The following is a 12,188-nucleotide window of genomic DNA, read 5'->3' on the forward strand; positions in this document are numbered from 1 at the left end:
CTAGAGAAGAGGAGGCTCAGGGGAGACCTTATCATGCTCTACAGTTACCTTGAAAGAGGCTATAGCAAGGTGGGGAATGGTCTCTTCTCCCAAGCACCCAGTGATAAGACAAGAGGAAATGGCCTTTAGTTGTGCCAGGGGAGGTTTAGGTTGGATATTAAGAAAATTTTTTTCACTGAAAGGGTTGTGAAGTATTGGAACAGACTACCCAAGGAAATAGTTGAGTCACCATCCCTGGTGGTCTTCAAAAAAACATGTAGATGTAGTGCTTGGTGACATGGTTTAATGGTGATCTTGGTAGTTCAAGGTTAAAGGTTTGACTGGGTGATTGTAGAAGTCTTTTCCAACCTAAGTGATTCTGTGATAGCCAAGGAATTCCCAGAGTGGGAATAAGGTGAAGTTTTAATCCTTTTGGGTTGCTTTTTTTTTTTTTTTTTTTTTTTTGAGCATATGGAGAGTAATCCATGTGTTTTAAAACTCAACTGTTTGTGCCTCATTAGATGCATAGAGCCTATCCTTGCACTAACTGTCTTTCTGATGTTTGATTTCTGTAAGAGACCTTGGTCTGATTTGCTCCATGGCTCTAAGAGAAGCCTGAGGACCAGTGTGACAAGTGCATCCCAAAACGTCTTCCATATTGAAATGCTTTGAGCAACAGAACTGCAGAGGCATGCCTTCATGGGTGTTGATTAAGCTTTTAAATTCGCAGATATCTGTGTTTAACTTGCATTAAGAGGATGTTTTGAGCTGCTCTTTCCAGTGCCACAGCTTTTCAGTTCCTCTGTAGAACAGCGTGTTTTCCTTGGGCAGAGGTGAATCCTGAGGACTATGGTTCCAGGTTTTCAGGGTATTCTCTAGTGCTGCTGATTGCTTGGTAATGTGCTTTTGTACTTGCAAGCATGGCCTACTTGCATCTTTCACCGGACTGAGCCTGGCTTTCCATCAAGATGGCTGGAAGTGTGGTAGGAAGGAGTGTGACCAAGGAGTTTATAGGGTCAGGGGAGCCACTGGTAGGACGGTGCAAGGAAAGTGGGGAGCTGACAGTGTCCAAGGAACCTCAGAGCTTCAGTCAGACCTGTGAGCAGAAAGTGCCTGGGGTGCTACAACAGTGACAGTGGGAGCATGTGTTATGGGGGTCAAGCCAGGAGGTGAACTTGAAAGGGTAGTTGCAAGCATATGAAGGCTGGGGGATCCTTAGAGGTAGGCTGTTAACTGAGATGATCTGTTTTTATTTCCTCAGAGCTCTTGTCTATGCCAGCCGTAAAACGATTTTCTGTGTCGTTTGCAAAGCATCCGACTAATGGTACGTTTGCTTCCTTGATTTGACGTTCCCTCACACTTCTAACCCCATGCTCACATTCAGTTCTCCTCTCTGCACATGCTCTCCTTTCAGCCGCCTTGTGTTTTTTTGCGTGTCTGTGTATCTGGTGTCCAAACATGCTTCACCTTTCCCCATTGTCTCATTGTGACTAACTTGTTCACTCATCTGCTGTTACTGCACAATGGTTCCCGTGCTGTTTGTGGGAGATCTGTCAGGCTGCTTTCCCTCCCAGACATTTGTGTGAAAAAGCAACAGCAGTGGCTTTGTGAATGGACTCCTAAAGCAGCCTTTAATTCCACTGCTGATGTTAAGGCCTTCTCATGTGCTGCCTTGCAGGGGGTGGAGAGAATGCTCTTGGATTTGAGGGTGTGTGGGGATATCTACTCCATATCCTAAGAGCACTGCAGCTTAGGTCTTCAGTTTCTGCAGAGCAGATCTTAAGGATCAAAACAAGGATATCCTGGAGCTGCATGTGTGTCACCTTGAAAAGTGCAGTCTGCGTGGGAGAGCAGGAGGTGCTAGCAGCATTCCTTCTGCACATTGTATTCCTTAGCACAGTGGTCGTAGGAGGCCATGAGGTCACTGGTACTCCTATTTGCAAACTTGTTTGTTATGGTGGTCCCTTGGTTACTCCAAGCGTGGTGGTGCTGGTGGGAGTAGTCTCACCTTTCCTGATGACGTTATCCTGGAAATGATGTCTCTCCAGGTATTTCATCTGCTGATGGTGTACAGTGCTGGCTTGGGCCTGGTGTCATCCCAAACTAGGAGGGGATCAGCAGTGTGCCACGCAGGGTGATGTGACCATATTCACTCCTGTTGTGCTAGTAACTATGAAGAGGCTTGGTAGGGAAAGGTATCTGACTGTGCTTATATTTACTCACCATCTCTGCTTCATATTGCTAGTAACCTAACACCTGAACTGTGAGTCTTCCAAGATTAAAGACCACTACATGGGTTGTAGCAGATGCCTTGAGCTACTATTTATTATAGCTTACCCTGAAACTTTTGAAAAGGTTTGTTTCATAGCACCACTCCTACCCATACCTCATGGCTCCTGCTGTTGAGACAAGTTAGATCCAAAGCACATCACTGAAAGATACCAGGTTAAGTATTTCTGTCTTAAGTGGTCACGGCTGCTTCTGGAATCTTGTTGCTTAGTAAATGCGAAGAAATTCTGCTCTCTGTGATCTGGAAGATGAAGGAAATCTAGAAGACTGTTACAAAGACCAAAGTTCTGGGAAAGATGAAAGAGGAGGGGACAACTAACTGTGGCTTTGTTTCACATATCTAAAGGGAACCTATTTTCTCTTTGCTTGGTTTTGTTTTTCCTTGAGTTGCCAACTGCTCAATTTGTATGTGTGGAAACCATCTGAGAAAACAAGGTGTATGTCAGCAGGATGTGTCATTCTATCTTGCCAACAAAACTTATACCAAGTACTGGTCTTTCCCAAGCCACATTGTAAAGCACCTGCCCCCTACAAAAAATACAATAAAACGAAACTGAGCATCAAATTTTCTCAAGAACCCAATGAATATTTCTAATAGTAAAGTGATTCTTAATCAAGAAAACAAAGACAGAGGTCCAGCAGGTCTGAACTTGAAGTTAAGCATCTTTTTAACAGCAAGGACATTTAGCTGCATGAACCACTTGCCTGAGGACGCAGAAGTTACTTGTAGCCCTAAATCTGTTTTTGCTTTTTTTTTTTTTCTTAAGAGCTGCCTCAACTTGGTGAGACGGGATGGGTGAACTAGAGCCATGGCCAAGCACAGTGTCAAGCCAGATGTTGCATGACCTGATCTCACGAGTCTTGGGAGCTCAGTATGAGTCCTGAGGCTGAACGCATGGAGAAGCTGTATCTAGTACTAGCTAGATACTGGCTAGTACTGTATCTAGTACTAGCAGATACTGGCTAGTATCTGGACTGCCATGCAATGGCAAGGACATCACAAAAGATTGCACAGGGCTGTTTTGAGAGTCTATAGATGGAAGGTCAGTGCTTCTGTTTTTCTACACACACTAACAATATGTTCTCAGTCAAGCCCTGCTGTCCCCACAGTGTATCTTGCACAGCCTCCAGTCATTTGGTGCCAGGTCATTTGTTCTCTTCCATGTGCTGAAGTGACTGGCTGCACTTGGATGCAGAACTTTGTGCTTTGTTGGCAGTCTGGAGTTCTTGTCTCCTCTGGGAGGGTGAGTCTGGGCCTGTCTTTCTTATACTGCTGAACCTGAACTGTATTGGACTTGGAATATGTTGTGGAATTTATTCATTTGTCAGACTTCCACTTAAAAAGGTGAATCCTTGCTGTTCTGCTTGTGGTGGGACTGCCCATGCGCTGCAGTCGTGTTTGGCAGAGGCTGGGCCAGCTGGGAGTCTGCCCTGCTGCATTAAGATTTGGGGTACGTAGCACTGAGAGTATTCCTGGTCTGCTTACTGTGGGAGGGACCGGGCTGCGGTGTGCGATGAGGGTCATCTCCCGTGCAGCAGCCCCAGTGCTGGCAGCTCCGCTCCATTCCCCACATCTCTACGTTTTTTCTATTTCGCAGCTGCGCCTCCCCACTCCTCTCACTCTTTATGGCCCCCTTTCCTCCAGATGCGTTTGAGCACCACCACGTTGCCCAGTTGCTGCGCCGTTTTTCCTCTGACTATGCCACGAGCCGGAACATCTCACTGGATGCCACTCTAGCCCATCACCTCCAGCAGTGCTCCTACCACCTGCGCCTCTTCAGGAGCTGGCTGATCTCAGGGCAGGATGACTTGGAGTGTCTTTACGGTACTGCACGCTGCAGCTGCCTTGGTCCCGTGCTCTTGTAGCTGAGTAGGGACCACTGTCTGCTTGGAAATGCAAAGTATGCTTTGCTTCTAAAAAAGGAAAGCCTTTCCCTCACTGCATCCCTTAAATCTCTGGGTGGCTGCTGCAGCAAGGCGTGTGGGCTGTTGCACCCAGCGGTTTTGGAGCTTTAGGAAGTTGCCTTTTCACGTGGAGCCAGTGCTCTTTGTGTAGCTCTAACTCTGCTCTTTCCATCCTAGGCAATTGTTCATTGCCTCCTTCCTTTAGCCAGGGTAAGCCCATAAGCTTCCCTCAAGTGAAATGCTGTGCTTCTACCAGTGTGATGCCCTGCTGACATGATATGCCTGTGCAGGTCTCAGCAGGGTGCTCCTTGGTGTCCCATTATTAATGGAGGAACCAAAATGGATAATAAGAGTGTGGGAAGAAGGACTTAGGATGCATTGCAGCTGCTCACATGCAGGGTGAACTTGGTGTGGAAATTCAGGGAAAGTGACTGCTTGTGGGATTGTGTTATTTATAGAGAGACCAAGTTAAGCTAGAGTAGACACTGAGCCTCTGTTTGTCTGCATTGCATGGCATCTGTTCTGCCTGTTAGGATGTTTGCAGCGTGTCATGTGTCTGGTGGGAAGATGTAGGTGATTTCACTACTGAATCCAGATGTTATAAATCAAAGTCTGCTACTATTTCTTGGGTATTTGTCAGCATCTAGCATGGGTGGGAAGTCTGATGTGTTGACGTCTCCCTGCTCCGGAGGAAAGTAAAAAGATTCCTCTCTGAGAGGGGCAGCTAGCTAGGGCTGGCTGTTAATGTTCACCCTGCACCATAAAACCTGCTTGGTGCATGTGGCTTGCTGAGCTGTGTGGTGTGATGCATGGACTTCCTTTTTCATTCAGACTCATAGGTGGAAGGAGTAGGGTAGACCTAGTATAGCTTTTCATGTAGTGAAGCACCAGGATCAAGCAATTTTCAGAGCCTGGAACTGAGAGTTTTTCATATTTGGTCTATTTTTTTCTTGATATGGCCCTTTCTGTAAAGTAGTCGATTTGGATATGGCAGTTGCTTTTCATCTATAATTAGGACAATCCCTGGTCTCCTAGCAACAAGTACTAAAGAGGATCAGAACTGCTTGAAGGGATGAAATGCTGGAACAAAGCAGACTGTTCCAAAGCCAAAGCTGAGTTTCCCCTGCTGCAGATCTCGACCATCTCCTGTGAGCTCCTGGAGAGAGAGGAAATGAACTCAGCACTTTGGGCAGTGATACTCCAAATATTGCAGGCTGATGCTGGGTTGTGCCACCTATCCTAATGCAGCCGAGCTGTGAGCTATGCACATCGACATAAGAGCTTTCCTGTGAGGAAATTAGATCTCTGCGCTTGTTAAGTTCTTTTTTTCTGCTGTTTTCCCTGTCTGAGTGTCATCCAGCCCACAGTTAATTAACATGTTTGGAATTCCTGCTGGGGTTCTTCCTTGAAAAGTTTCTCCTCTCTCTGTAGCTGACAGTCCTACTTCCCCCCTTTGTAAAAACTAGGAAATCCTATCAACTTTTTCTCATCTCTCAACTGTACTTCTGTCCACACAAAAGAATTAAAAGAAAGAAACAGGGAGTTGAAGTTTGTAGCGAGCATCTGCGGTTGGAGGGATCAGTGGTGAAGCCTTGAAGTGATTGGTCTGGGAACATGTGCTCGTCTAGTTAAAAAAAAAAAATGGAAGAGCGTAAAGTTAGCTTGTGTTGGTAATGAAATACAGCAGTAGTAAGGGCAAAGATCAGCTGTGAAGAAGCACAGAAGGACTGTGTGATAATGAGTGACTGGGCAGTAAAACAGCAGGTGATATTCACTGTAAATAAATTGAGAATAACAGGGAGAAACTGACCCAAATTCATACATAAAATGATGGGCTCTGAGCTAACCATCACCACTGGGAAAGATACGGAAAAGGTAGAAAGTCTGGGAAGAGTGATTTTGGTAGTAGTCTGGATGGTCTGGAGAGGTGGTAGGGATCTGCAGTTCAGTCTCTGCTCCAGTACAAGAGCTACGAGGTTTCTAATAGACTAAGTAGGAGGCACGTCAGACAGAAGTGATTTTTTCTCACAGAGTGGAACTCCTCACAGCACTTCATAGGGGTGTTAAAAGCATAACTGAGTTTAAGGGGAGACTGGAGAATGTCTTGGAAGAGACACATTAGGTTGAGAACATTTCTGAGCCGCAGGTCTCTGGAGGTTGGGGGAGTGTTTGGGGAAGGAGCCGCTACATGCTGTCATGTCTCATACTGCCATCGTGAATATCCACTTCTGGCACTGTGGGCAGAGAGATACTGAACTAGAATAGACCTTCAGGCTGACTGCACAGGCTTAAATTTAGAAAGGCTGCTTAGCAAAAGTCCTTCATGTAGGTATGGACATGAAAAATGTATTTCATGTACGTATTATGTACGCATATATAAACACGTACAGATATACGTGCCATGGTGAAGCTCCCCAACACAGTAAAGCTTGACTGACCGGGCATTTGGAGGTGGAACTTGCTGAGTGTTCTTTCTCCCATCCCCTTCAGGATCTTTGCTAAGACTGAGGCGAGTGCTTCTTTACTCTGGAAGAGCTGACTTACAGACCTTTGGCACAGAGACCATTTGGGGATGTATCGGTGCCATTGGTCTGCCTCCTGCTTTCCGGATCTCTGCTGCAAAGGAATAGGTACTCCTTCCCCTGCAACGTAGATTTCACAACTGAAGACATGTGTAGTATCTTGGTAACTTCTGCTTATCAATGTATACTAATGTTCAGAACTCAGACAAAAATATAATCCACAAAAAGGATTGCTTTGGACCAAAAGAATTCTTACCTGAGCCTTCTCTGGCCTCTGTCTGTGTTGGCTGACAGCAGTCTGGATGCTTTCTACTTGCCAGCCTGTTGGAGCAGCCAGTGCCTTCTCTCTTTTAAGTAGCCTACTCGGTTAGTGCAGATGCTTGCCATATTTGGGACCTGAGCTCAATCTTAGTAAAGCTGAGGAACATGCCATTTGGACTACTTGAAAACTGCTTCTGTGACATAGCCACAAATTCTGCTGGCTCCCAGGTGAGCTGAAGAATAACCAGTTCTAAGGGGTAATCACACCGGTGCCGATTTCATTCTGTGAGGAAATGCATTCCATATAAACTCAACTTTCCGAACTCATATTGAACAGTAAACTTTCTGCTGGTCTTTTTGGAGCACACACAGATTTTAGGAAACTTTGTGTTACCTTGAGTCAAATCAGGTGCTTCCACTTAATAAAATGGTGTTGATTTACTCAAGGTTTTGCCCTTTTATTTTTTCTTGTAGACTAGGACATCAGTAGTAATCAAGAAGATGCTTGTGAATTCAAAGTCTTGTTTCCTCTCTTATTCCTCCCTTCTTCCATTATATAGACCTCAGGGTGACTGGAGGAGATACAGCTCGATAGATAAAAAATACCTGTTAGATCTGCAGTGAAAGGGCAGTAGAGTAATGCAGCATGGAGGGTTCACCTGGTGATCTGTGATGTATTTGCCTGGAGTTCAGGCCATGTAATCATAAAGTAGGTGCTGGCTGCTTCAGAATTCATCATTATGTTCATACAAAAGGTGGTGCTTCTTGACCCTTTCTTTGGGGTCATCTGCTAACTGTTCACAAGAGTTGCATCTGTGTTCCTACTGCCTGCTGGAATCTCCTAGAAAACTGGGATTCTCTGGTTTAAATGGAGGACTTGAGGCAGGTTCAGGTCTCCATTGGCTTTATGTAGTGTAGTGTGCTTGGTAATCTCTGCAGAAGGGTCCTTATACCCAAGTTGCGTTTTATTAAAGTCTTTTAAAGCATTGTGTGTTGGTACTGGGCAGCTCTGAAAGCCCTACTCTAAGGTGAGAGTCACACTCTCCTTCAGCAATTGGAAGACTTCTTCATAAACTGTAGTTATAGAGAGTAGATGCTCTGACAGTGTGGTGATGTGCACATTTGCCAAGAAACTGCCAGGGGGAGAGCTCAAATGGGAATGTTGTTAACTCAGCTGTAATGTGATGGGGCTTTCAGCTTTGGCATCAGCATAGCTGGGAGAATTGAAACAGGACTCGTAATCCTGTTGTAAGAGCACTGGGTTGTACCTCCCAGTGCTCTGACCTGTAGAACAGCTCTTGGGGCAGTCCTGTGCTCTCTGCTGCTGTGTCAGGCTGCTCCTGTGTTATCATTCAGATTCCTCCACATCACATGTAGTCTCCTTGGACATCCAAAATAATGCAGACTCCTCTGTCTTGAGTATCTTAAGGTTTTTCCCATTACCAAATCTTGTTTACTCAACTCTTAAAGCCAATTTATTTTATTTTACTGAACAGAAAATTGAGAGCCATAGCCATGCTGTGCTCCTTGCCCAGAGGAGATTACAGCTGAGCTTGGGAGTCGTTTCTAGCTACTCTGGTCTGCAGAGCCCAGACATGTGCCTCTTTCTGCAGGTAGGTCTAACTGGAGGAAGCAGATTACTGTCTGCATCCCTAGTGCAGCTAGTGTAGACAAACCTGAATTAAATGAAAAATGGCTGTGGGCTGCTGTTTGATATAAAATGAATGAAATTCTGTTCACTTTCTTGTGCTATCATCCCCATCACAAACTCCTGCCCAGCAGGCCCCAAGAAAAAGAGTTCAGGAAGTATCATCAGGAGCTGAGCTGTCAGCACTGAGTAGCTGTCAAATTGGAAAGGTTCATGTGTTTTCCACTTGTGTTTTGTTTATTTGTTGCCTCTTCCCCAAGGTGCCAGTTCTTTGCTAAGCATGTGTTATGCAACAGTGCTCAGAGCCTTTGGTTTGGACTCTTACTACTGTTGTGATACAAGAACTATAGTCTATAACAATAACTTCTGCTTGAAACCGCTGTTGTTGGCCTCACCACAGCAAAGCGGCAGGTAAAGAGAAGTGTGCAGGGCAGTGGGCTGCCATATATAAATGAGAGGGCTTGCTTGAAAATTGTAAATGTAGTGCTTCCCCTTAAGAACAGAAAGATCCACTTTTCCTCCACTTTCTTGAGAGCAGTGAGATCACATATTGCTGAACAGATCTGTGCTAGCAGGCATTTGGCACTTCTGGGATCTAGGTGTATTGATTCACATCAGTGGTGGTGTCGGTGTCGCATGTTTCCTTTGACATTGGATATTTGATTTCTTCTCTATGTTAGAGGCATGCCCATGCACTCACATCCCTGTCGATGCCTCCAGCGTATCTTGTAACAACATTGCTTTGCCCTATGTTATATTTAATCTTCTTCCCTTTTTCTTTGGAGACCTGGATAGTTGAGCTGGCTTTGGCTTCTCTTAAATCAGGTTCTGTTGTGAACTGACATTAGCCTCTCCTGTGCTGCTCCAACACCATCTCCACTCTTCTGGTCTTTTAAGTGTTCACCTTACCCTTTTAGATCTGTCTCCAGGATGCTTTTCAGAATATAATTGAGTAAACAATGTTCCTTATTCAGCCTTTCTGCTCAAAGGATGTCTCAGCAAGGGACAGAAGACAATGGTGTTTTTTCTGTCTTACGTTCCTTTGTTCCAGCCAAAGATTTGTTATCCTTATGTCTCGAATTAATGTTTGTAGGCTCTTTGTGGCACAGGTAACCTCTCCAGGTTGGCTGTAGGGTTCTTTATCTGCAGTAGCTGTTAAGATGGTAGTGAATGTCTCTGCAGCACTGCAAACTGGTGATGATCTGGTCTGTAGCCTCCTCGTATTGTATGTAGATTCACTCTAAATACCATCTGCTGGCTTGCACTCCTTGCCTCTTGCAGAACTGGGTTAGGTGAGTGTGTTTGAGCAGAGAGCGTCCAATGAAACCTGGAAGTGATTGGAACAATGTCTACTTTTAGCAGATACTCCAGGTACTCTTGATCTTCTTAGCAGGTGCTGTCAAGCTGCATGGACCAATTTTAGCCTGTCAGGGTGCTGGGCAGCAGTCCTGACACAGTAGTGCATCAAAAGCTGTTGCTCTTTTTGCTTTTCTAAGCAATCTTCCTTACCTGTAAGAACAGATATACAGATGATTCCTTCAGCATTTTTTTTTTTTCTGGGCTTCTCAGAGGGAGCTTGGGGAATCACAGAATAGGAAGCCTAAGCCTAAGTATAGAGGTCTTTAAACACAAGAGGCAAAGCAAAAGGAGGCATTCCCATGTGTCCAGAGCCTCATGTGTTTCTTCCTTGCTCCTCTGACAGATTCACATTGGCTTGGTGCCCCAAAGCGTTGCAAAGAAGCTTGGATGAAGAGGGATACGCTTTGCCGTAATATTCTGCTGGCTTGAATAGCAAAGAATTTCTTGTCAGTGGCTGTGATGTAGCTTAGCTGTAAGCAAGTGTCTGTTAAATGTTGAGATACTTATTTCTGGTAATTCTGGGTTTGCTGGAAATGCAGTCTTTATGGGGACAAATAATTCAAACTGTTGCCCAGCCCTTCCTTGGGGGAGAGTTCTGTCAGGTGTACACTGGAGGGCCTGCTGTGGGAGAGGGAGGTTCTTTTCCCACTAAAAGGGTAAGGACACTTACCCTGCCACTTACCACTGCATTGGTAGCAGTGTGCTCTAGCTCACTGATAGTGAGAGGGTGGACCGTGTCCCGGGCTGGAGTATCACTAATGGCAGGAGTCTTCATGGAAATTCTGTTGACTTCACTCAAATTGTCTTTAGCTTCTGCAAACTGTGGGGAACTATGCTGAGTTCTCTGTCATAAACAGATGTTTTAGTGAAAAAGTCACGAGTATCGCAGCAAAGGTTGTTGCTGCTAGATATGGTTCCTTCTCCTTCTCCTCCTTTTGCGTGTGCCTGGATGCTTGCTTTCAGGTCTGTTACTGCATGTGATTGCCTAATGGTGATTTTCTTGACCTAGAAAAGGAAAGGTGACTTTAGGCCTGAGAGTGGCTGTCGTTTGATTCCTAGACTGCCAAGCTCCTTAAGCCACGAGCAGTCCTGCATGGATTTGGGTTGTTGTTTGCTCAATTCATTTTCTGATTGGGTTTCTTTCCAGGTTTTGAAGGCTGTTCCATGGTTCCTACCATTTATCCCCTGGAGACCCTGCACAACTCCCTCTCTTTGCGACAGGTCAATGAGTTCCTGACGGCTGTGTGCAGGAGTTGCAGTGAGTCACACGTCCAGTCTACCGCAGGTACTGGTGAGGTGGGCTTGTTCCTGGGTAGGGCAGAGCAGAGCTGAGGCAAGCAGTCAGTTAAGGCCTTCTGGTCTTTCACATTTTTGGGGCAGATCAGTCTGCAGACAGGACTGGCAATAAGTGATCAGCCAGGTCTGTCTGCAGCTGATAAATGCAGTGATGTGGATACAAACTCCAGCTGGGTAAATCTGAGGGTTGGATTCCCAGGGGCTGCGGGCAAGCATGGCTCTGAATGTGCACTCTTAAGCTCTTTCCTGAATGCGTGTGACTGGCTACTGGGCTATGTAGTCTCTGGTTTGACCCAGTGTGGCCTTTCCTTTATCTCTCTCTGTCTGAATGTTACTGATCTGTATGTTTTCTTCTTTGTTTGTGTTTGTTTGTTTGTTTGTTTGTTTTTCTTGAAGCTTTGTTTGATTCAATGATTGGCAACCAGATACCAGGGGACCCCTTTATGTCTCAGCGAATCCTGTCATCATCCTCTTTCCCATTGCGCCAGCGTTCGGATAAGCCCCCTTGGTGTGAGTGTGCTTGCGTCTTGATCGGGGATGAAGAGGGGAGCAGAGGGTGCCAAATGCTGAAAGCCATGTATTGGTATTCAGGGTTTTTATGCTTTGGCTTTAAAGGAACAAAAACAGAAAGGGGAAGGAAGTCTCATGCCCTGTAAGAAAGCTACCAAAGAAAGATGGAAAAAGGAACTCTCTATATAGCATTGTATATCACAGGGAAATCTGCTGTTGGAGAGATGCTCTCTCCCCAGGCATCCTCTACTGAGTGCAATAGGACATAGCCTGAATGCACTTCATTTTTAACTCAAGTTCCTTGCTTCTCTGTGACACGTGTCCAACTGAGTGTCAGCATGTGGAAGCACCTTCCATACCCTATCAAACACATACATGCCTCACCCAGAACTCCACATTGGACAGCCTGTCATTTAGTT

General features: G+C 45.4%; 1 protein-coding gene across 11 annotated transcripts in view; it reads left to right on the forward strand.

Annotated features, from left to right (window-relative positions):
* PPIP5K1 (diphosphoinositol pentakisphosphate kinase 1) overlaps positions 1–12,188 on the forward strand; it is a 51,222-nt gene that overhangs the window by 36,446 nt on the left and 2,588 nt on the right. For 3 of the 11 annotated variants that reach the window (XM_038184806.2, XM_072043572.1, XM_072043570.1), the window contains 4 exons: positions 1,241–1,303; positions 3,914–4,093; positions 11,111–11,248; positions 11,656–11,769. In XM_038184806.2, coding sequence (XP_038040734.2) covers positions 1,241–1,303; positions 3,914–4,093; positions 11,111–11,248; positions 11,656–11,769 — 495 coding nt within the window. The remainder of the gene's footprint in view (positions 1–1,240; positions 1,304–3,913; positions 4,094–11,110; positions 11,249–11,655; positions 11,770–12,188) is intronic. The other 8 variants (XM_072043574.1, XM_072043579.1, XM_072043571.1 and 5 more) reach the window with 5 other exon arrangements.

This window comes from Anas platyrhynchos, chromosome 11 (assembly GCF_047663525.1).
Source record: "Anas platyrhynchos isolate ZD024472 breed Pekin duck chromosome 11, IASCAAS_PekinDuck_T2T, whole genome shotgun sequence".
Classification (NCBI taxonomy): Eukaryota; Metazoa; Chordata; class Aves; order Anseriformes; family Anatidae; genus Anas; species Anas platyrhynchos.